Source organism: Caloenas nicobarica, chromosome 1 (assembly GCF_036013445.1).
Source record: "Caloenas nicobarica isolate bCalNic1 chromosome 1, bCalNic1.hap1, whole genome shotgun sequence".
NCBI classification, from domain to species: Eukaryota; Metazoa; Chordata; class Aves; order Columbiformes; family Columbidae; genus Caloenas; species Caloenas nicobarica.
Window position 1 is genome coordinate 207,281,190 of NC_088245.1, and position 25,803 is coordinate 207,306,992.

Sequence of the window (25,803 nt, forward strand, 5' to 3'; positions counted from 1 at the left end):
CAGTATGTAAACATTAATGCAGGCCAAGGGGGGAGCAGGGGGCGAATCCCAGAAGGGTCCTTCAGAACTGCCACAGAAATTTTAGGTGGCTGTAGCTAAACTTTCTTCGGCTTAATTACTTGCAAAGGGCAGCGGAAAAAAAGAAAAAAGGTTTGCCAGGCAATAAGGCAATTAATTTCATTAAAACTGCAATTGTGTACTTGCCTAAAGCTTTATTTATAGTTCTTGAAACTCATTAATACATTTTGGAACAAGAGTCCAACAAACTGAAGTTTGCCATTTAGCTGTTAGCAAAACACAACTTAAATGGCTTTGAAGCATTAGTACATTTACAAAACACTTAAGAGAACATCATTCTTTTCCTTGGGAGCAATGGCAGTTCTAAAGTACAGGGTCCTTTCAGAGTTATCGGACTTCTTTGTCTTAAAAATCAGTATGGTACAACCGATCTAATCAGATTTCCAGTACTGGGCTGGCTTTAGCCCAGCCTCAAATCACACTTCAACAGCTTCATTCACAACAATTTTAACAAGTATATTCAGTTACTTCCTTGCCTTCTAACAGTCTCGGTGCTTCTCGAACAAGGCAATACCACATACCTCCTCCTCTGCTATCTGCTCGGTTCTTGTTGATAACATTTAATAGATGTTGAAACAAATGACAGGAAACTAACTTTGAATTACAAAGAGAAGCCAAAAGACATAAGCAAAATACTCATTTTTCGAAATTACAAACAAATAAAACTGCTTCTTACCAACAGTTTGAAACAATATCTGTAGGAGTAAACAAGGAATATGCTGGTAAAACAACTCCATACAAAGGTTAATAAAATGAATGCAATTACTTCCTAAGGAAGCTTAATGAAAGTAACTGAGTCATCTCTATTTCTGAGGAGACATTAACATAACTTTTAATGTCTCTAAATTTTGTGACAAAAGAATTGCACATTTTTCTTTAAAAAGATGTAAAAAAGGTGAAACTAAAGAAAATTATATTATTTTAAATACACTTGTGCAAGTGCATCTGCTAGAAGTTTACTTATAATACAGCCATAGTTATTCTGACAATGTATACATAAAGAGTAATTAATGTTGAAGTCATGGCCAAATAATCAAAAGGAATTAGAAAAATGTATGTTCTCATGAAGAGTGTATGTTTCTCTAGGAAAGAACATTTTCTTTGCATGTGAAAACACCAGTAACACTTGCAATATTTTTTGTTTCATTCTTCATTTTTCAACATCTCTGTCAGAGCCTTAAATACAGGGGAAGAAACGAAAAAAAGGCAGGGCTAACACTAAGAATTATTACAAAGATCTGTACCGTATGAGATAATGTACAGTCAAAAATCAGCTGCAATTTAACTCTGTGCCCTCTCAGCACTCCCCAGAGCACCAAACATACACCAGCTATGCAGCAAACAGATGTCAGACTGTCATAAATTCTGCACTGGCCAGCGAGGATTCTCCCTCCTAATCCTAACGGGCAACCCACGCTGCTTGAAAGTACCAGAAAAAGGCAAAAATTCCAAGTTACTCCTACCAGCGTAAGGGACTAAAGGCAGAGAATATGAATCTGTACATTACAAACGCATAACCTCTGTGCTTATGTACCTACATTCGACTATTATCTAAGAAATAATTCTCATCAAAACAATACTTAGTCATAATAACGTGACTAGTTCTCTTCCGGTAATCTCACAGAACATTTATAGTTACATACATTAAAAAGTTTACAAGTGTTTTTATTACTTGGCCCTTTCCCACAGATCCTTATAAACTAGTTTTCACAGAGGAGATAACCATATTTTATAACCAGCAAATAGAATCCACGTGGACATACTAACGTGCAGTTTATATCTTTATAAGAACTTTAGCGGTATAATAAAATGCAGATTGTTTCCTGAGTGAGTTTGAAGTTTCTGTGCAATGTCACCTCCCCTTCTGATCAACAGTGTTGTGCAAAATTGTCAATTACATATTACACAGATACAAACTATAATCAAACTCGTTCTGTAACATATTAGAAAACATGCTCCTCCTCAAGATTATGATGTGTGTAGACAAGCTATCCATCTCTTTTCACCATTCCTCTGTAAGAATTCTAAAATCTACAAGGCCGGCACGCAAGAACAGCAACATTCGAAGAAAATCTGATTTACGAGCCTGCTGTTCCCAAGTTTAGGACTGGCAGGGACACTATGCAAGCAAATGCCAGTGAGGAACCTAAAATAGGGTATCCACTTGGGAAGAGATTAAGTGATTAAGTGCGATGTTGCTGCCAGCTGCTAGAAGCAATTTAAAGTGCTAGAGATACATTTATGAACTCAAATCAGGACTTTTTCCCACCTCTCTGGATTTTCAATACAATTTGTTGTAAGCTACTCAGGAGATGACTGCAAATGCCACTGTGTCTCCGTGGCAAATCTCAGTTTCCTAAGAGACTACAAGTCCATTAAAATTGGATTTTGCCTGTAACAGAAGCTAACAAGCAAATAGATGTGAAATCAGAAAGTCATATTTCACTAGGTATGTCAGCAGCAGCATTCCATACATTATACATAGTTAGCATCTGATAACATACCAAACAGTTTCATATTTTAAAAAACCCTAAACTTTCAACTAATTTTTGACGCCATTTAACTTTTTTTTTAATTAATAACAGTGACCCCACATTTTCAGCTGCATGTGTTGTGTTGCAATACCAACATTGCCTTTTTACATTCTACCTGATGCAATATAATATGAACTCTTTAAGCAAAACACCTTAGGTCACACGTTCTGGATTCTGACCCAAAGGAGAATAACCTTCCAGGAATTAGGTATTTCAGTATTATTCATTACATATGTGCTGTACCAATCTATTCTTGTCATTTTCACACACTTTTATTTCAACTTCTATTTCTTCCAAATTTCAGATGCTAAATAGGAGCCTGTTTACATGTCAAAGCTTTCAGACATTGCCACCAAGACTTTTAGAAATCCTCACTTGACATAAAATTTATTTGCATACCCTTTTGCTACACTTAACAAGCTTAGGTTTGCAAGTTTTTCAAAGTTGTTTCACTGTTATGCAAAAACTTGGTAGGGGTTTGGGCTCAAAAGCAGTTTCAACTCTTGGCTGGCAAATACTCTGAAAGCTACAAGAAACTCACAGATGGACGACCAGGCTGATTTCTTCCTCTTATGTTATCTAGAAATATTAGAAGCCTGACACGCAAAATCCTCACACTGTAACAGGTCCATAGGAAAAGTTAAGCTAAGCATTGTCCCTGATCAAAGGGAGAAAATGTATTTGCTCTCATGGCAAAATGAAACACTGATGCCAACATCAGTGCTGGAGTCTAAGTAACTGGACGAAGTTCTACTAAGATATATCCACCCTCTTAGGATGTAAGAGTAGTATGATGAAAATCAGTCAGCTAGAAAAGACTTTAAAAAATTAAGTTATTAACTTTATTACAATTATTTTCTCTCTAGTTACATTAAATAATGTGATTTAGAAGTGTTCCCATCTCTCCAGAGCTTCTTACACATCCTCAGTCTTCAATAGCAATGGATAATGCTTTGTTTTAAAAGGACAGGACATTGACAATCTTATCTAAAACTTGTCTTTGACTTCATTTAATACATGACTGAAGTTTAGAAACAGGGCCTGACAGCCAAAAACATGATGTATACATATTTGCAATTATTTTGAAATGACTGCTTAAGGAAGTTTCAGAAATTCATAGTAACCAAAAGTGCATTCACATCTCTAGTACTAAACCACATCACCTGTTAGACAGTCATCCCTTTCGTTACCTTTTTGTCACCTTCTCTACTTTGAATAAAAACTGCTAACTAGATGACTAAAGCATCTCCTTTCATATTAAAGCAATTAAGCATTACAACTTTCACTACTGATACAATCAATTTAAGTTCTATTTCGAAACATTAAAGCCCTACAGCCCAGGATCTGACCTGTCGCCTTTCATGGGCACATCACAAATGGCAGGTTTTGGCTGCCCTTGGATCCCTTGGAGTTTTCTTCCCTCCTCTTCATGCCTTCATAACAAACTTCTCCTTGACAGCTGAACTTTGGCACCTCTCTTTAAGTGAAAGGTTTTGCTTTCTGTAACATTACACTTCGTCCAACTTGGATTACTTCTGGTCTTCAAGACTTTTTTTCGCAACATCTCATTACTCCGCTATCTTAATTAATGTCATGTTGTTAACTCAAGTCGTCAACAATTTCCACTAGCATGCCCTTCCCCTGTACCTAATTGCAATCATTATTAAAATTATGTTAAGGAAAAAAAACCATACAGCTTCATTAGGGAATCCTAAGCAACCGAACTTCATCAGGCAATCCTAAGCAATCCAATCACATACCAAACAAGAAAAACAAACTACAAAAAAAGAAATTCAATGTCGTAAAGTGTTTTTTCACTGTAGCTTCCCAGATTTAAACCTCAGGTTGCAAAAGAGTATTTCAAATGAACTACATTTCAGGTATTCTGAAATAAAACCACTGAATTGTCAAATGTCAATCATCAAGTGACCCAAACAATAAATACCATTATGTAAAACTAGAAATCCATAAACACAAACCATACCTGCTTTTCCTTTCGATGAGAATAGCCATATAAGAAGCAGGTAATGCAGCACCGAAGCCAGGAGACCAAAAGTAGAATTTTCCAAGTAGCTTCCTGAAAATGTAATTTGTACACATATTATGTGCAGAGCAACCAAAAAGCTGATGTACAACACCATATTTTACCTTTATCATGCAATTATGCTTGCTTTATTAAGATTTATTTTGTCCCTTTATGTTAATCAAGACTTACAAAAAAAACCAACTAATCATATTTTTACAGTTGGATAGTTCTCAGAGGGGTTGCAGGTATTAATTACAGAAAAATCTTCCAAAAGAACTTATAGTTGCAACTGGTGGAATGTAGTGATGCAATCAGGTGAGCCAGAAATAAAAACAAATCAAATTATATATACGTCACACTCCAAAGAGATAGTCAGCTGATGCTAGAAACAGTAAATCACTCATTTACAGTAAGCCAAGGTACCAATCTGCACATTGCAACTGGAAGCACCAGTGACATCCCCGTTCTACCAAGATGGAAAAGCTAATTTTTTGCAACAAGATCTGGGTATCACTCAGAAAGTCCGCACAATTTCAACTATCAAAATTCCTCCAACAAGAAGAGTTGAAAAAAAATGGTTACACAAATGACAACACACAAAAATATTTCTATAAATTGGTCACTGTTAAACAAGGAAAACCAAAATGCATGTCGGACACAATGCCACCAGACACACTTGGTCTGTGCAGGAAACCTGCACCTTCAAACTAATTCAGGTTGATCACAGACGCAATCAATGGTCAGGCAGTCATGAAATTTGATAGCATGATCACAGAATGTTAGGGATTGAAAGGGACCTCAAAAGATCATCTAGTCCAATCCGCCTACCGCTGCAGGATCGCCCAGATGAGGTTACACAGGAAGGCATCCAGGCGGGTTTTGAATGTCTGCAGAGAAGGAGACTCCACAACCTCCCTGAGCAGCCTGTTCCAGTGTCTGTCACCCTCACTGAGATGAATTTTCTTCTCAAATTTAAGTGGAACCTCTTGTGTTCCAGCTTGAACCCATTACCCCTTGCCCTATCATTGGTTGTCACCAAGAAGAGCCTGGCTCCATCCTCGTGACACCCACCCTTTATATATTTATAAACATGAATGAGGTCACCCCTCAGTCTCCTCTTCTCCAAGCTAAAGAGCCCCAGCTCCCTCAGCCTTTCCTCATAAGGGAGATGCTCCACTCGATCATCTTTGTGGCCCTGCGCTGGACTCTCTCCAGCAGTTTCCTGTCCTTCTTGAACTGAGGGGCCCAGAACTGGACACAATATTCCAGATGAGGTCTCACCAGGGCAGAGTAGAGAGGGACGAAAACCTCTCTCGACCTACCAACCACCCCCCTTCTAACACACCCCAGGATGCCATTGGCCTTCTTGGCCACAAGGGCACAGTGCTGGCTCATGGTCATCCTGCTGTCCACCAGGACCCCCAGGTCCCTTTCCCCTACATTTCTCTCTAATAGCTCATTCCCCAACCTATAATAAATATAATAAACATATTTCAGTCACACTAATGCCGCTCAGCTGATAAGCGCTATCGGTTCAGGAAAACACTGGTACAATGGGGTCTACCCTTCCAAACACACAAGAGAACAAAATACAACAAACAAAATGATGAACACATACAGGCTAGAAAAGAAAATTTTCTTAGATAAAATTTCATGTTGACAACACAGGAGAGAAAACAAAGATAATTAACCAATACCACCCATTTAGCCTTCTTTCTTGCTGGCTGTGAAAGGCATGATTAGCCTCATTTCATACTTCTCCTGCAAAAATAACATTACCAGTGAGCGATGCCAGCTTATGCTCATAAGTGAAAAGAGAGCCAGTGTATCAGCAGCAAGTGATGTAATGGCAATTACACACCCTGCTCATTCCCACGCCTGCAAAAGGATAATTTCTCAGGATGACAACGTCAAATGCTGCAGGAGCTGAAGTTCATTATTAGGACTCTCCTGGAAAGCAATTACTGTATGAAGTTTCAGATAAGCCATTTTAAACATCTTAATAAGTATGAACACATCTTACCAGACACACCTGTTAAGTAACAGAACAACTGTCTTTTCTGTGGGAAAGAAACAGGAATTTGCTCTTTTGGCATGGTTTAGAATCCCTCTATGAACGCTTACATGTTCAGTTTGATAAGATTTCAGAAACAACAGTAACATATTTTATATAATAAAACCTAGGGGAAATTAACATGTCCAACCAGTAAGTGAAACATTTAAACTTCTGGTTTTTCTTATTATTTGCATGGTTATTTTCAGATGATCTATGGTTAGAAACTGGAATGAGAAATATGAGTTCTTTCAGGTTATGCATCTAAGTGTACAACTGTATCCAAAACTCCAAGGCTGGTTGATACATAGGGCTGAATCTAACTAAGCAAGAGAATGTAAAGCTGCACATGGACAAACTTAAATCACTCTAGTAGCTAAACTAAGAGAACCATGACTTCATGAGGTTTTGCATTTAATAAAACCAAAAAACCTAAAAAAAAAAAAAAAATAAAAAAAAATTACACCTTTCATTTAATGTAATGCTTGTCAGCCCTGGAGCCTAGCACTTCCATCTGGAGCCCAGACAGATGTGGAGTTCTGCATCTCACCAGCAAAAGAGATTACAACCCCCAGCTGGCCTGTCACACATCCGTAACAGAGATTGTCCCCTCCACTGCTCTGCCAACAGAACCGTCTGCACATACTCCTAACTCGCTTCAAGAAAAAAAAAAAAAAAAAAAAAAAAAGAGGAAAAAAAGGCAGCCAAGTCAGCTTGGTAATCTCTGCTAGAATGAGAACAGCTATCCACAGCCTAAGTCATTGCTGACACTGGATATGGATGTTCTTGAAACTTTGCCTTCCTGTGAAATGGTGAGAATATTAAACAATGCCTGAAATTATCTAATTGCACTTTCTTGCCTAAAGTTTTACACCCTTGCCAATATTTGCAGCGGTTGCAATTTTGCTGGGTTTCCCTAGCTGAAAGGAAGCAAATACAACAAGAGTATCGAAAAGATATATTTGCACAAGCCAGACTTCTCGCTGACAATTACATTTTGTGTTCAGGCCTTTTAATTGTTACTGGATGACTAAGACATATTTTCAGTACACACAGTGACTGAAGATCCGCTGGGACTTTGGTAAAGGCATGAATGGATGAAGTGGTCGCTTTATCCAAGACATCCTACATGCCCACCAACACAAATAAAGGAAACGGGCAACCCTCCTCCAAATAGGAATTGTGCAGGTAAAGATGAGTTAACATGTCCAGCTACAAACCCTTTAATCTGTCTCTAGACCAGTTCTAACTCCAGGAGGGTAAGATCAGCCAATTGCTTGGGGCTCACTAAGCAATTTTGCTTCTGAGTTACCACTGCTTCCACTATAATCTACCTTCTAACCAAAAAAATATACAAAATCTGCAGCATGCATCCTGTCATACAAATCTGTTACATCCAGTCTCTCACCACTATCTGGCATCAGACCTGGAACATCCAGGTCTCCAAAGTCTCAGACAATCTCTTTAAATGGTTGAAAATCAAAGTCAGAAATAATCAGGCCACAGTTATGCAGAACAGCGTGGATGAAAACATGATACCAAACTGTGTTCCGGGCTGGAAAACGACATACAATTACTTTTGCTCTCAGGGGTTATTGAAGTACATTGTACCCCACAGTAATTAATTCAAGGAACCATAGAAGTTTAAAAACAACATTAAAAAAAAAATCTAAAAAGCTACAGAAAGTGGTTTAAAAAAAAAAAAAAAGAGTGAAGTCTCGCATTTCCATCCTCCATCACCCACCCAACAGCAGATGAGAGAAGGAAGCTTATACAGCTCAAGCTACAAGACAATGTTGATATTAAGTACATTCCAAGCAAAGGACTTGTCAACATTATGATGTTAGAAGGGCATACAGTACTCAACTTGTAAAGATGTCACGTTATTTATACAGTTTTCTGGCTTGTTCTCATTTTTCTCTCCAAATAACGCTTACTCGGCCATTTGACAGTATTCAAGTACTTAACTGACTTGTACAAAGAGCCTGTCCATGATGACTCTCAAACACTTTCCTGGTTCCTAGAAGCAATTATAGTTTAAAGCCCATCCCTGTGTAAGGACAGGGCTGTTTTTTTCCTCCCGATACATTACTTTGCACTCTTCTCTATCAAATTTCATAAATTATTTAAATCAACAGATCTTTCTGAAATGGATGAGAGTCGGTTTTAGATTTCCGTAACCCGAACAATCTCTCACACTGCTCTTCATCCCTTTTTCCAGATTCTTTAGGTATATCCAGAACAAAGGACACAGCAGGAATATCACTGGCAACCTCTTCCTATTATGTAAATTGATTATTTATCCCTTGTTTTGATTCATACATATTAACTACTTGCTAATCTTTTACTAATTCCTGGAAGACAGAGGATCCTTCTTCTCGAATAGTCCTAGGAAGCAATCTTGTCAATGTCATTTGAGAATTCATGTATAATGGACCAACTGGATCACCACCAGATATATGCATTTATACATCACAGGACACTAGTAAATTTGGAAAGTATGACTTTTGTGATAATCATGTTACCTATTGTTTTCTGAAAACATTTGAGAAGAAACTTCTTCTCAGTCAGGGTGACAGAGCACTGGAACAGGCTGCCCAGGGAGGTTGTGGAGTCTCCTTCTCTGCAGACATTCAAACCCACCTGGACACCTTCCTGTGTAACCTCATCTGGGTGTTCCTGCTCCAGCAGGGGGATTGGACTGGATGAGCTTTCAAGGTCCCTTCCAATCCCTGACATTCTGTGATTCTGTGATTCTGTGAAATGTCATTTAATAGTTCTCATACATCTTATTTGCTTAATTACTGAGGCTCTAAATTTTATTCTGGTCAGAAAACCTGCAAAATACTCCTTATAACTGGACATTCATATACTTCAATGGGCACAATGCATAAGGCTGCCTAAACGCTTGCCTCCTCTGCCTCTAGTAGTGATTTCAGTTCATCAGCTCAAATTAGTGCCCTAACCCACAGGCTGACATTTTTTATTTTCAAGTGCTGCAATTGCAGGTGGTGGGCAGTTTGGTGAGACCCTGTCAGCAGAGAATCTGCTGGAGGTGACGGCTCTTCATGGGCATCTCTCTGTAACAGAAAAAGCATGGACATCTCCAAAGAACTTGGCTGGTTACTCTGCTGCACAGCTGTAAGAACAGTAGAGTAAGTATTTATGTGAATCCCTTGTCACATTAAATTGTCAGAGTTGTCCTTTGCATGGTTTTGGCCTGGGAGAACCCAAAGAAAGCTTCAAGGGGATGTGGAGGGCACATGGACTAGGTACTATTTCCATTACCCAGTTTGCATCTGGCCATGCTGGTTTGGAGGTCACAACAGCTTCAGCCAGCCATGCTCCACGCACATGAAAGTCATGCCAAACCAGCTGCCTTCACAGTAAGATGCTCATCTCTTACCTGCTTCATTTACTAGCACAGGCACAGCCACAGATCTGCTAGATGGCTTGTTACCTCTGGTAGAGGAACAGCTGAAAACAACAAACCTTAAAAACCACACCAGCTTAATTTAGAGAGTAACATTTTACTACAGCACTGGAGTGAGGCACTGCACATTTACAGGCAAGTATAGGGAGGACCACTGTACAGCTCAGAGCAGTAAAGATATATCAGTATTAACACAAATCAGATTTCTAGAAAAAAGCATATTCTTTAGAGCTTATTATTTAAAGATTCACTTTGAACTCTGCAAATGATTGACTTCAAAAGTGTTCCATGGCTCCTCAGCCAGCTCCTCTTCTTAGCACTCTCCCTCAGCTTTGAAGCAAAGTTGAGCAGCCTCCGAACAGGTCTAGAGGTAGAGCATAATGTGTCTGATTAACTCTTGGAGGGGCTGTTGAGCACACTGTCAGATAACTTTCAAAAATTCATAGCTACTGTGGGCTTTCCATGTCAATGTATAACATTTTTTACAATAAATGCATTTAGATCTAGGACATCATCATGTTCATAAACAAGAAAGTTTCATTTTTAACTATCCTGACAGTTACTTGAGATACACACTGGGAAACAGCTCAGAATACAGAAGTGCCCTTTATATTCATTTTTCAGAGCAAGTCTGTATCTTACAGAATCCCTGAAGCTGTGCTGGGATTTACTTCATTTCTTACCACAGATAAGGAAAGTACAAACTTGGATGGCTGGATAAAGTTTGGGATAACTAGAGGTCATCACAGTCCCTGCATCAGGGAAGTAGAAACCAACATCAAATTACATCAATTCTTTCTAGGTGAAAAAGATTAGGCCTTCTCAGTTCCCCTCTGGAATATATTTGCATTTCCTGCAACAATGTATTTTGAATCAGTAAATCAGAGAAAACGAAGCAAAGTGAATACATTGACTTGTTTACTTATTTAAAACATTAAAAAAATAAGAAGGGGAAAAAAAGCTTCATATTCAGGTAGTAAGACCAGAAATCAAGATTATGATGGCACAGATGTTGCTTTTCTTACTCCTACCTGTTACAAACAAGTATATTATAAAAAAGACATTATTCTAGAAAATCAAAATTTGCATAAAAATAGCTTTCCTATTATGTTTCATTTTTAGGACAGTATACCAACCTTAGAATGCAAAAGCAAGCAATATACAAGCTCCCATTTGCTGTCAGAAAGGAAGTTGATTGCAAGATCTCAGGTAGCAGTTTGTGCAAATAATAGTCAAGTTTTCGTTTCCTGAGAATAGCTGCAATCTGAGGGAGGAGGGGAGAAAAAAAAAAGGAGGGGACAAACTTTAATTCAGTTAGTCTCTTTTTTGCACATTGTAAAGAAAAATAAAAAAAGGAAAAGGAGACATGCCCATTTAAGTAGTAAATCAAAGTCTCTTAAATTTGCTGGTTTTATGAACAATACCACAAAGATTTCCTTTGAACTTGTTCCAGCTGTTACAATATTTATACCAGGAAATACAGCAAGCGATCCTAAATGGGAAGCATAGGCAGAATTTTATTACCTTGTTACCGTTGGCCCTAGCAGTCAGAAATGTTGTCTGCCAGATATCAGAACTTTTAGGATGTGATAAATTTACACGGAGTTATATCTTCCAGACAACTGGACTATCCCTTAATTAAAGTCAGAATATCACTAAAGTAATTCAAATACAGGCCCTACACAGTGTCTATGAAGTGATGATGCATTTCTAAGGGTTTTCTACTCCAATTACGCGACTGCAAGTCCTCCAAAACAATTTCACTATCTGCTGGAAGATCACCACAGTCCTGACAAATTTTATAGAAGAGGTATGTTATCTCTAAAAAACAGCCTATAGCAGAAAACAGGCTGAATCTAAAAACTAAATAGGTTTTTTGGTGCGTTCAATGTATGTCCCATGTTTTATGAAGAACGGTTACTTAATGGCAGTAACAGAACACCAAGCAGAATTGCAACCCTGGACTTCGGCAGGGCCAACTTTGGCTTTTTCAAACAATTGCTAGGGGAAATCCCATAGGTGAGGCTGCTTGAAGGTAAAGGGGTCCAAGATAGTTGGTTAGCATTCAGGGACTGCTTCTACCACGCTCAAGATCAGAGCAACCCGACACGTAGGAAGTCAAGAAAGGGAGCCAGGAGACCTGCCTGGTTAAACAGGGAACTGCTGGGTAAGCACAAGTGGAAGAGGAGAGTTTACAAATCATGGAAGGAGGGGCTGGCCACTTGGGAAGAATAAAAGGCTGTTGTCAGAGGATGTAGAGAGGCAACTAGGAAAGCTAAGGCCTCCTTAGAGTTAAACCTGGCAAGAGGGGTCAAGGACAACAGAAAGAGCTTTTTCAGATACATGGCAAATAAAACTAACACCAGAGGCAATGTAGGCCCACTGACGAATGGGGTGGGTGCCCTGGTGACAGAAGATACAGAGAAGGCAGGATTACTGAATGCCTTCTTTGTCTCTGTCTACTCTGCCGGAGGCTGTCCTGAGGAGCCCCGTACCCCTGAGGCCCCAGAGGAAGGCAGGGCAATGGAGGAGTTTGCCTCAGTTGGTGAGGACTGGGTTAGGGACCAGTTAAGCAATCTGGACATCCATAAATCCATGGGTCCAGATGGGATGCACCCGCGGGTGCTGAGGGAGCTGGCTGAAGTCATTGCTGGACCGCTCTCCATCATCTTTGCCAAGTCTTGGGAAACGGGAGAGGTGCCTGAGGACTGGAGGAAAGCAAATGTCACTCCAGTCTTCAAAAAGGGCAAGGAGGACCCAGGTAACTATAGACCGGTCAGCCTCACCTCCATCCCTGAAAAGCTGATGGAACAACTTATCCTTGGTGTCATCTCAAGGCATATCAAGGATAAGAGGGTCATCAGGGGCAGGCAACATGGCTTCACCAAGGGGAAGTCGTGCTTGACCAACCTCATAGCCTTTTACGAAGACATAACAAGGTGGATTGATGATGGCAGAGCGGTGGATGTGGTCTACCTTGACTTCAGTAAAGCATTTGACACAGTCTCCCACAGCATCCTCACATATAAACTGAGGAAGTGTGGTCTGGATGATTGGGTAGTGAGGTGGACTGTGAACCAGCTGAAGGAAAGAAGCCAGAGAGTCGTGGTCAATGAGGCAGAGTCTGGTTGGAGGCCTGTATCTAGTGGAGTCCCTCAAGGGTCACTACTGGGACCAGTATTATTTAATATATTCACCAATGACTTAGATGAGGGAACAGAGCGTACTATCAGCAAGTTTGCTGATGACACCAAACTGGGAGGAGTGGCTGACACGCCAGAGGGCTGTGCTGCCATCCAGCGAGATCTGGACAGGCTGGAGAGTTGGATGGGGAAAAATTTAATGAAATATAACAAGGGCAAGTGCAGAGTCTTGCATCTGGACAGGAACAACCCCAGGTTCCAGTATAGGTTGGGGAATGACCTATTAGAAAGCAATGTAGGGGAAAGGGACCTGGGGGTCCTGGTGGACAGCAGGATGACCATGAGCCAGCACTGGGCCCTTGTGGCCAAGAAGGCCAATGGCATCCTGGGGTGTATTAGAAGGGGGGTGGCTGGTAGGTCAAGAGAGGTTCTCCTCCCTCTCTACTCTGCTCTGGTGAGACCTCATCTGGAATATTGTGTCCAGTTCTGGGCCCCTCAGTTCATGAAGGACAGGGAACTGCTGGAGAGAGTCCAGCGCAGGGCAGCAAAGATGATGGAGTGGAGCATCTCCCTTATGAGGAAAGGCTGAGGGAGCTGGGTCTCTTTAGTTTGGAGAAGAGGAGACTGAGGGGTGACCTCATTCATGTTTATCAATATATAAAGGGTGGGTGTCAGGAGGATGGAGCCAGGCTCTTCTTGGTGACAACCAATGATAGGACAAGGGGCAAAGGGTACAAACTGGAACACAGGAGGTTCCACTTAAATATGAGAAGAAACTTCTTCTCAGTGAGGGTGACAGAACACTGGAACAGGCTGCTCAGGGAGATTGTAGAGTCTCCTCCTCTGCAGACATTCAAAACCCATCTGGATGCCTTCCTGTGTAACCTCATCTGGGTGTTCCTGCTCCAGCAGGGGGATTGGGCTGGACGATCTTTCGAGGTCCCTTCCAAACTCTAACATTCTGTGATTCTGTGTGACTCAAACACTGAAGGTCTTCAAAGCCTTTTTGCCCACAGAAATTGTGCAACTATCTAGTAGGAAGGTGTAGAGAACCAGGCTCTTCTCAGAGGTGCACAGGGGTAAGACAAGAGGCAACAGACAAGTTCAAATACAATAAACTCAGATTAGACCTAAGGAAGAAAAATTTTCACTTAAAAGAGTGGCTGAATTTTGAAGCAAGTTGCCCAAAGCAATTTTGGACTCCCCATCACTGGAGATCCTCAAAACTCAACTGGAAAACGCCTCAAGCAACCTCATTCAACTGGCTGTGCTTTGAGCCACGACCCTCCAACTCGTGTGCTCCTATGACTCCATGAAATTATATTTTGGGTACATCAAATGACAGATTTTAATAGGTTTTCTTTTTAATAGCATTATCATCTTTATCTGCGCTGATCTCCCAGGGGGTCTCAAAACTGACAGAGAAGTCTTCAGTCAATGCTTAGAATTAGAGAAGTTCCAAACAGGGCGAGCTTCCTACTGCTGGTGCTGCTAAGAACAATGAAAGACACCCTCTCACATCGGTGTTGGTGACACCTCTCTCAGTCTTGGTTCCTCAATTTAAAAACATGGAGGAGGAGCTGTTCCTCTGAAACACTGTCCTCTTGTACTGAATAGCAAGTAGACATTTTAGATTCAGAGGTGGGCCAAGGATTCTGCTAAAACTAACCACAGGGAAGTTCTGCCAAAATCTGTTTCCAAAATGAAGCCTGAACTAAGGATTAAGGAGAAGTACATGCACAGACAGACTTCTGAAAACAGATTTACACATTACTTAATCAAGTGTCAAGATTGCTTAAACCATAGTGGATCAGGTAATAATGCAATCCAGATAATCTTTCTTTTGAAGGAAATACTTAATGCAGTCTAAACACTAGATCACCAGTTGCTACCTCCTCAGCTATTTCTAGCCTATTATACATTAATATTTGGAACAAAATAACAACTTTTTCATTTTAAGAACAGAGATCTTACACCTGAAGCACGAAGCCTTGCTTCCTCAGACCAAAGTGTCGTAAGTACAACAGGAAAAATTGGTATCTTATAAATTAATGTCAATCAAAGTCAAAAATTTATTTCTGTAGCTTCTCCAACAAGTTTTAGACTAATACAAATTTTTTATTTCCCTTCTCTTTTCTAGTGCCAAGTGAAAAGCAGAAAAGACCCAGGCCCAGGAACAACACCACACAAACCAGTCCAAAGACACATTGCTCACAAGAACTGAAAGAGCTGTATGTGTAAGGGCAATGGAGCTTGATATATGCCCACCAAAAAAAAAAAAAAAAAAACACAAACCAAAAACACACACCTCACCATTTTTAAAGTGCTTTATAGACCAGCTAAGCTAAATATTGTGTACAGATGAAAACAGACAAGAACAGACTATGGAGCAGGTTCTCCTCCTCTCCTCCACCAGCAATGGTGTGATTACATGGAAAAACAGAGATACTTCTGAGCACCACCTTGCTCTCCCTTTCAGCTCCACACACTTCAAAAAATTACTATTAAAGTTGAGGTTGGCAAGACACAAAGATTACAAAATCTGCCAGACTGCAGTAGTTCATGGTTCCTACTGGGACAGACTTCACCTCAGAGAGCTGGGAAGACACGGTGATGAAGGCCAAATTCTTAGAATAAATGCACTGCTCAAGGTTTAACAGCAGATAGAAACACGGAATGAGAAGGCATCAGGACATCCAGGAGATACCTCCTTGGCAAACTATTGATCTCCATGAAGATGCTAACAGATGTAGCAGAAGGTCTGCAAGTTACCTGAGACTCCTTGAAGAGCCAGGCAGACAGAAATGGACATCTCACTGACATTACACTGCCAGCTCTCCAGCTATCCAAGGAGCACACAAATCCTAGGACACCTTTATTTAGGCACCTCAGGGTGGTCTGCATCAGGACCGTAGTGATGATAGCTGTAGAAGTTAGTTTGGTGTGTTTTCCACTACAAGAATGAAGGACTGCAATTCTGATTCAGCTCACTGATCCAGTTAGCAAGCATATATCCAGGAGTGGCCAAAACCAGCTCCATACTTCCCATTACTCTCATAACCATTCTCCATAATTTCTTAGTTTCACTATTCTCTTTTTGAGATAGAGCGACAGAAATTTTACAAAATAAAATTCTTCGGTGTTTACAAATTATTGCAGATTTCCAGCTTTAGTAAGATAGTACGGCACATCCGAACCACCAGCAGAGTGCTGCTGTGACAGATAACGCCACGAGTGTTTGCAGCTGTACGAAACCCAGACACGAAGCTGCCTCCCCTCACCTCCAAGCCAGGGAACAGAAGCAACACACTCCTCACACCACCGTGAGCCCATGATTTCATGGAAAAGAACAATTCGCTTCCAGTGCTGCTCCTCCCTCTCCTTCCGAAGCTGTGGTGTTTCTCTTGCCTATTACCCTTTATGAGGAGGAGGAGACTGCCCAAAAAATGTCCGGAAGCGAGGAGAGGAGACTCCAGTGAATGCCAGGGGATTAATACCCAGGTTTCACCTATTCATGACTTCTCCAGGCAGACCCCAGCAATGCAGCCCTACCTACCCCAGGGTGAAGAACACTCCAGCACCTCCTTTGACTAACAGCAGCTTAGGAACACATCAGATTCACTTTAACATCCTACTCTGGCTTCCCATAAACTACCAAGTCACTACTAACATCTCTTATTTTCAAGGCACCCAATGACCTGGCCTCAGGGTATTTAGAAGGACTACACAGCTTTCTGGGATAAAGACTGTCATTAACAACTCCACCCTTCAATGTAACTTGCATTTAATCAAGACAACTGTTTCCTGTACAGCACCACTTTCCATTTTGGTTTGTTTTTGTTTTTTAAAAAAAACACGCAAAAACAGTAAGACTGTGGAATAAAGCTTCACAGACTTCACAGATACTAAAAGCTATGTGGTTTGCACTTCTCATTTGCATATACAATGCGTATCTTGCATTAAAAAAAAAAGACAAAACTGTAAAATCAAAATGTCACCCTGTACACACAACTGTCTAAGAAAGAGACTAAAGAGGGAATAAAATGCCTAATATAACCAATGTACACCATGTATCCAATATACTATAGAAACTCTAGCTCATACACCATAATGCTTGTTACTAACATTTAAAGTAACAGACAATGGCGCCTTTTCAAGCAGCTTTGATCTCTGTAGGTAAAGACTACTCAAGTTAGAAATACTTACCTAACACTAAAGATTTATTTATTCATCAAGAAAAAAATCCAACCCTATTAAGAACTAAGCTTTTGAGTCAGGGTAGAGCAAAATGACTCCTTGTAACTTAATTTGTGAGAATTCCAAGATACCTGCATGGTAATAAAGAAAACACATATTTCAAAAAGCAAAACTAATGTTTTCCTCTCCCCACAAGTTTTCTTACACTGTGACATTTCATGCACTGATATGAAACTGCAAGCAGTGACACATTCTGCAAACGCAGTCTTTATTTGTCTATGCAAGCATTAAACGGAGACTCCAGTGCTCCCATCCTCCCTCCCCAGCAGCAGCTGAGCCCTTTGCCTCCAACAGCCTTCACAGCCCTTCCTGCAATTCAACCCCACCCTCTTCTCTCTCAAAACCAGCAGAGGTCAAGCCACCAGCGCTCTGGAAATAGGACAAAGTCCAGCTTTGCTAACATTTTCACATTCTCATCTTCTAACACAGCCAATTAATAAATCCTGTCTTTCACAATCTCCCATAAGAAATACTATTATAGATGCCCAAACTCTCAGCAACTAAGAGCAAAAGGGAATTTAAAACGAACCATGCACCATCACAGGGCAAAAGGCCTAAGAATGTCCAAGTTTTCAGAACTTTCTAATTTCTTTCTATTTGCATCCGCAAGTTCTAGCTCTTGATCTCACTTCAGTCCAACAGTCTGCAGAAAACACAAACACACTGCAGAAGAAACAAATCATAGTTAAAGGAAAAGGATCAATGAGGGGGAAAAAAAAGGATGAACCAAAAAGAATCACAGCTCTCTCATCATTCAAAGCATAAACAGCAGAGCTAGAAAAAAAGATAACAGAACGTTTCAGGAAAAAAGCTGAAAATAACAAAACTAATTCTAAGAAAAATCAGATACATTAAAATATTAAGAAATAAGTAGTCAGAAAAAATTCAAGCATTCAAATACCATAATACAGGCATTAAAGGATGTCTCGATGTTTTAAATGCCTATTGCTATTCTTCCAGTGATTTCCCAGTCCATAAGACAAAATTCCAAGCCTCTCCTACATACAAGAGTAGAGTTTTGTTATTTAAATGAGAGATGAGCAACTTATATGTAATAGTATGCTGAAATTTTAAAGTAGTGAAAAAATCACTCAGCAACAAGTCTAAAGCATTAGTAGCACAAGTGGAGATACCTTAATTATAGTTATTGCTGTATTTGCTTCATCTGTGCACGTCGTACTTCACAACTAAAACCCAGAAGAGATTATTAAACTAGGCAGGCTGGGTATCACTGGATATCAGAACAATGAGAGTAAGCATATGTGCATCTGGATGAAATTTAGAGAGATCACAACACTTCAGTCCTCAGACAACCGAACTTTTGCACTACAGTCAGACAAGACAAATCCCTTTTTCTCCAATAACACCTCTGATGAAACACACACCGATTGTCCTTGTGTGACTTCTGTGTCCTACACACACACTGGAGCGGGGGAAATTAAACACCAGCCAGCCTGACTTCCAGAGAACATATTTCTGGCTCCAAACACGATTAGTTTGATACTGAGAATGCGGTCAGGTAAAGCCTCTTGAAAAAAAATAAGCCAAGCATGGGAGAAAGAAGATTTTATTTCCACACCTGAAGACTGACTCAGCACTGCCTGATGTCTCATTACCACCTGTGGGAAAACTGAAAGCAGAAAGCCTCCGACTTATTTTTTAAGACAAATAACTCCTTTCCTCACTTCTGCACACAAACGTTTAAAACTTGAAACCTAAAATTCAGTTACGCTTTAATGCAGGCCTGGCAGCGTTAAAAGGCTTTTGAAGGCAACCCCACACCCTCATTACTCACTGTCAAAGGGAACGAACAGCAGGATTAATACATGACAGCACAGCAAGAGATGTGAACATGAATCTGTCCTCCAAAATCCTGGAATATACAAGCACCATAACAATTCCCTAAACAGTTGATTATCTTTTAAGCACCTAGCCCAGACTGGAATTCTCCTTCTCCTGTCCATCAACCCAATGTAAACTGACCATAGATTTACCCTCCAATGGTAATTGTCTCATTTCACACACAGTTTAAAACAAGCTCTGATTTAACTCTCACTAAAACACTTTGGCCATTATCACTTTGAAACAGAGAGACAGAAAATGTTCATATATATGAAAAACTATTTAATTCACTAAAAAAAAACATTGCTATGAAATTAAATTTAGCATAGGCGGAAAAACCGTGAGGCTACCATATCGCTAAAACTGTTTTCATGTTAATAGAAAAGATGGTAGAAAGAAGGAATGTGGGTTTTACACCTTTACGTACAGTACAATACCGAGGGTAGTTGGAAGGAGGAGATCACCCCTCAAACCATATGCAGACACTCATGAAGTAATACAGTAGTCACTCAAAAACACTGCTAGTGATTTGAGCTCTAAGGCCTCCTCAATTTTTTGTCTGAAGTATTTTTTAAAAGCCTACTCAGTAAAAATAAAGAAATAGACAGAAAACAAAATATTTTCTAGCATTTACTACAGAATTCACATAACTGCATTTTGACTCTCCAACAGGAAAACATAATTATAAAAAAAACAAAAAAAAAAAAAAAAAAAAATCAGTCCACCAGATTCAGGGTACCATCAGTTTGTGGAAGAGTATTACTGAAGCCCTTTCTTTTTTTAATTTAGTCTTCATATAAAAATTTTAAGCCTTATAAAACCAAGAAATCAGAAGTGATTTACTCTGTCTTAATCATGGAAAGATATACATTTCCAACACAAACACAGCTACATAGTCTAGCACAAGACTTTGAAGTAAGCTATCGCTGCGTTCCAGTGGAAAAAGAACACAAGGCTGCAAACCCAGCTTTCCACAACCAGAGGCACCTGCCAAGCCTGATTATTTTAACCATGTGTCATGTAACACCTACAAGTAATCACCATCCAACTGCAATAACCTGCACTTCACCTCCACCAGCCTCAGTCTTCACCTGTGCCCCTGAACTAGAGATTCTACAGGATGTTTTGCTTTTGACTTGATGAATGTGCTAATTGGCTGACCAAGGTACACGGTCTGACAGGTTATGTGGTGGGCTCAAAACCACAGACCTTACACCAACCCTGCTGCTGTGTGCACAACATCATTTTTTCTCTCCCTCCTCTATCAAACCACCATTTCCTAAGTTTGTACAAAATGTATGTCTTTAAGAACATTACCACTCCATCAAATGTTAGTGAAATCAGCCAACACATACAGCATAGATTGATGGAAACTGAAAAAAGCACTATCAACTCTTCTCATTCCTTCACAACATCCAACTAAAAATCAAGCACATAATAACAAACTTTTATTTATAAAAAAGAAAAAAAAAAGAAGAAAGATATAAAAGGGAGAAGGGAGAACTACAGAAATATTCAGACACCTAGCCAAATTTCCAGGAAGGCCCACTTCAATGACACTTATAAGAGTGATGATCTGACACATTTAGGCACCTCCACAATGCAAATTTAGATATGATCAATAATGCTGTGTAGATGGTTTATATAACGCATATGCTGCACATAATTAAAAAGCCAAGGAAAATTTTATAACTTAAGTCACGTGCAAGCTAAAAGCAAAGCAATCTCCAGTATTTAAACCAGTTAAGAAAACACCTCAGTACTGACAACTAACGATAGGACAAGGGGCAATGGACACAAACTGGAACACAGGAGGTTCCACTTAAATATGAGAAGAAACTTCTTCACAGTGAGGGTGACAGACACTGGAACAGGCTGCCCAGGGAGGTTGTGGAGTCTCCTTCTCTGCAAACATTCCAATCCGCCTGGACACCTTCCTGTGTAACCTCATCTGGGTGTTCCTGCTCCGGCGGGGGGATTGGACTGGATGAGCTTTTGAGGTCCCTTCCAATCCCTAACATTCTGTGATTCTGTGATACTCAGGCAGCAGGCAGAGCTACAGACTGATGTCAGATTTCTTTCATAAATATATTTCATTTTTTACATGTTCTGTTATAACTGTTTGCAATATTGCATGAATTTGACAAGAACATTATTTCTTTGATTTATAAAAATTATTTTTAAGCTCTTTGGAGTAACCTAAACTCCACATGCCCTCAGGTAACACTTGGGTTTTGAAAGACACTTGTTCAAATCAGCAATTTGTTTCTCATGCCTCCTCTTAAACATTCAGATTTGTAATTCCTCAATTAGCTGGTCCCTCCCTGATTTCATAGATTACAAAACCTGGCTTCCAGATTTTTTTCATTTCGTAAGTCAGTTCCTGCAATACTCTGTGCCTCCTGCTCTCAACTCCCTCTGTCCCTTGCAAGACATTACATGAGGTTCACCATCACGGGGTGCGTTGGGTCAGTTTGGCTTTTTTTAAATTTTCCGTATCATCCACGCAACTAAAAAAAGAAACGAACAGTACTCACATACTCTTTGAATGACATCTAAATTACCTTCAGCCCTGGCATCGCTCTCATTCCATGACAACTTATCTTCGCCGCTTGTTTCCCTTGTACTTAGATGACTAGAGGGCTATTTTTCATAGCCCGTGAAAAGGTCAAACTCAGTACAATTTTCAATTATTCTCCTCCTACCCTGAAATTCTTGCACTCTACTATACAGCTGTACCAACCTAAGAGAACAGATTCACATCTCCTTAATAAACAGTCCCTTTAACGATTTTTGCGGGTTCCCCGTATTTATAGCGTCTTTACCAAGATATTTGCTGAATCGGCCAAGGCTGGAGCTTCCACCATTTCCACCATTACTGCGATGCAGACTCCAGGTTACTCCTTGTATTTTTGAGCATAAATTCTTCAGTCCAATGGAATTCCTTAACTAGTTCTTTTAAAATTCTCAATATCTGAACAAAAGACTAATTTTGTTTATTTTCAATTTATGACGGAATTTTACTAGCCTGGCCCAAAAACCACCTGAACAGAGCAAAACAACCACAGCCTGGAATGAAGATGTCACAACCAGGTTCTTAGTTTAGTAACATTTAAGCTAATTTTAGCCACATTTAACCCAGCTTACAGAAGAATCTAAAGGCAAGAACACACTGACCTACATGTCATTCATATCACAGCACAGACATACAGGACACCACACAGTACTAAGATGGTCAGATGTCCCAGCACAATGCAGCCACCACCATCACTACAATTCCAGGTACCGGGGCCCAATGGGAGCTTCTCGATGGCCTGAGCGGAGATCCAAGCTGGCATATCGAAGCATATTCAAGGGTAACACTAACCTCCTACCTCCAAATACACAATGGCTCATGGCACAAACAAACAAAAACCATATTTTAATATACCCAGCAATTCTGGATTATTTTAGAATACAATTTGGTCAGTACAGCCTTCTCGCACACCTCAGAAAGGTGAGACACGATGACTATATCTCCGCTGGCAGATAAAACAGGATCTGTTCCAGTGTTAGCTGGCTCCCTGGCTTTGCTCAGCTCTCCCCAGAGAAACCGCACACAAAGTGAGCCTGAAGCAGCAGCACCATGGGCAGTGTGCACCATCTGTCCCTGGGGCCGAGCTCTGGCCCCGTCCTATGTCCATGTAAATACAGCCAGGAAAGCGATGTGACACACTTCATTCTGTCTCACCTCCACCTTTCTGTTTTCCATACAATTCATTAGCACAATAATTAAGTTTGTTATTGCCTCTACTCAATCAGTGATCTGTCTGTGAAGAGACATGCCAGCTACCACATGCAAGACTACTCGTGTCCCTCCCACATTTCTACAGGAAGAAAAAACACCTCATACAATTGCTGACAGCAGTTGTCTCTTTAACAATAGTGTACACAATGCTGCCCTAGAGAGCTTAAAAAATTAATAATACAGATTAAGAGGCATACAGACACTTGGGGTCAAAAGAGGGCCTATGAAGATAACAGCACTGGAATCATAAGTAGAGGGGGGAAAAAAAAACACAAAAACTTTTGATATAGAAAGAAAGAGAAGCAATTGGCATCTAAGAACCTGAAGGCCATTAAAAAGCATAGGAGGAAGCAGATATGACACAAGTATGAAAAATATTACAAATGAGACCAAAATAAGTCTGAAATGAGTGTGAAGAGAGTATCAAAAGCAAGATCAAAAAGAGTATGAAAACGGTACGAGAAGAAATTAAGTGAAAGAGATCCAAAAAATAACAGCAAGCCCCAAGGATCATTAAAAGACACTTTGGAACAGCAGACTCAGGTTACATCTGTTCTGCTAAATAATCGGCTGAACCATCCTCAGTCCAAATGAGAGGATGAGGGGCAATGGGCACAGACTGAAGCACGGGAGGTTCCATCTGAATATGGGGAGAAACTTCTTTACTCCGAGGTGCCAGAGCCCTGGAACAGGCTGCCCAGAGAGGTTGTAGAGTCTCCTTCTCTGGAGACATTCAAACCCACCTGGACACATTCTTGTGTGATCTGCTCTGGTGAACCTGTTTTAGCAGGTGGGTTGGATTAGATGATCTCCAGAGGTCCCTTCCAACTCCAACCATTATGTGACTCTGTGAGAGATGTCAGCGGGTGGGGGAAGGCCTGTGATCAAGAGGGGAAGGGCAGGACAGAACCCAAGTTGGAGAGGCAGGGAGGTAGCCTGGCTTAAATTAAGTGAAGAACACAGATGATCAGACTAGGAGAAAGAAAAGTTGAAAGACCGAAATTACTCTAGTCACCCCATAGGCAAAAAGTTAGAAGAATCAGCTGAACTGCAAAGCAGCAACAAACAATGTTTACCTTATTTAGATTAAGAGGAAATGTTACCAACAGATCCAATTACCTCTGATACACTACAAAGGCTTCATACTAACAACTAAGCAAAATGTGCACCATCATCAAGCAAGTGCCTAAAACTTGCAAACCTTCAGGAAACAGAGGACTTTGCTCAGATGAATGAGATGAATGGCAGATTTCCCACAGAAATCAACAGAAATCCCAGGAAACAGAAACAGAGATCAAATCCAATAACTCAGCTTCTCATTTCCCTTTCCCCAGCTTTATGTAATTTCCCTGTGAAACCATTTTCTTCTCCCCACCTCTCATAATTTCTAGAATTCTTCATCTTTGAAAATACTCACACTATCGCATTTTCTTGAGCTTTGACTAATCCAAAACATAAGCATAAATCAAACAAAATACAACAAACTCTGAAGAAGAACTTTTTCAGTAAAGTTTTCTTAAAATATCAAGGCAAGCAGTTTTTTAAAAAGTGTAATTATAAGGTGTATGGGAGATTATTTGGGGTTTCTTAGGGGATTATGTGTGTTAAGCGATTTTTAACTTTTTCCTTGAATTTTTTTGTAAAAGTGGGTCTCAGAAGACCTTCAGCATTGGGACATTTGGTTCGTGAAATACAAGCAGTCTTAATTATGAAATAGGTATTCCTGTCAGCCACTTTGTATGTGGAGGGCCAATTCAATTTACATACAAAACCTACTTTTGCTAAAGCAATCAATTTGTACTGGAGCAAAAATAAAGACGGTGAAAATATGGTACCTGAACATTACAGTTTTTCTAACCAAAAAAACTCAGGCGTGCTTAAAAAGGTATAGCAAAGACTCTTTACAGCCATTTACTGAAAACCAGTATTTTAGTCATCAAATACCAGCACGACTTAATTTGGCTCCATCAGCCTCCCACTGACTGAAGAGAAGCAAAACATTAAAGAGATGTGGGGTGTAGATGTTAGGGGTTTGGACTCTGGATTATAACCATCCCTAACCACATTCTCTCCCACAACAACCTCTGGCAATTTATTCTCATCTATTCATTCTCATTCATTTCCACATAAGCTTTTGTGAGAGGAAACTCTTTCACCTATTTTCCTTAGTTATTAGCTTGTGGCAACAGGACGAATAAACAAGCAGAAGTCATTTTACAGGCTTGACATAGAAAAATGAAGAGAAATTTTGTTGCTGAGCTGTACAAAAGATTGGGACCAAGTAGTACCAGAAACATTTCGAACATATACTGATCTAACTATAATGATAAAGTAAAGGAAGTTCATGCCCTTATGTGAATCTCAGAACACAGAAAAGGACCGAACATTTGTGCTGTCCAACTGTGATATTTAATTTACAAATACGAGGTTTTCAAATACAACCTTAATCCAGCAAAGAATTAATTTAGTGATGACTCTCTTAATTCAGGAGTATTCTTTCACTGCCAACCTACTTAATGTGCAAGACTTCTGCTTCCTCCTCTGCAGTCTCCTCTGCACCCTTTCACTTGTTACCTTACACTGTCTCTGGTACTTGTTGAACCTTGCTTAATAAATCAATTCAATTCATTAACGCAGCTGAAAATTACCC

At 40.0% G+C, this 25,803-nt stretch overlaps 1 protein-coding gene across 1 annotated transcript in view; it reads right to left on the bottom strand.

Annotated features, from left to right (window-relative positions):
* Positions 1-25,803, bottom strand: part of TMEM135 (transmembrane protein 135) — a 189,801-nt gene that overhangs the window by 161,621 nt on the left and 2,377 nt on the right. Inside the window, exons 2-3 of the mRNA XM_065656844.1 lie at positions 11,261-11,388; positions 4,597-4,689 (exon numbers count right to left, since the gene is read on the bottom strand). Coding sequence (XP_065512916.1) covers positions 4,597-4,689; positions 11,261-11,388 — 221 coding nt within the window. The remainder of the gene's footprint in view (positions 1-4,596; positions 4,690-11,260; positions 11,389-25,803) is intronic.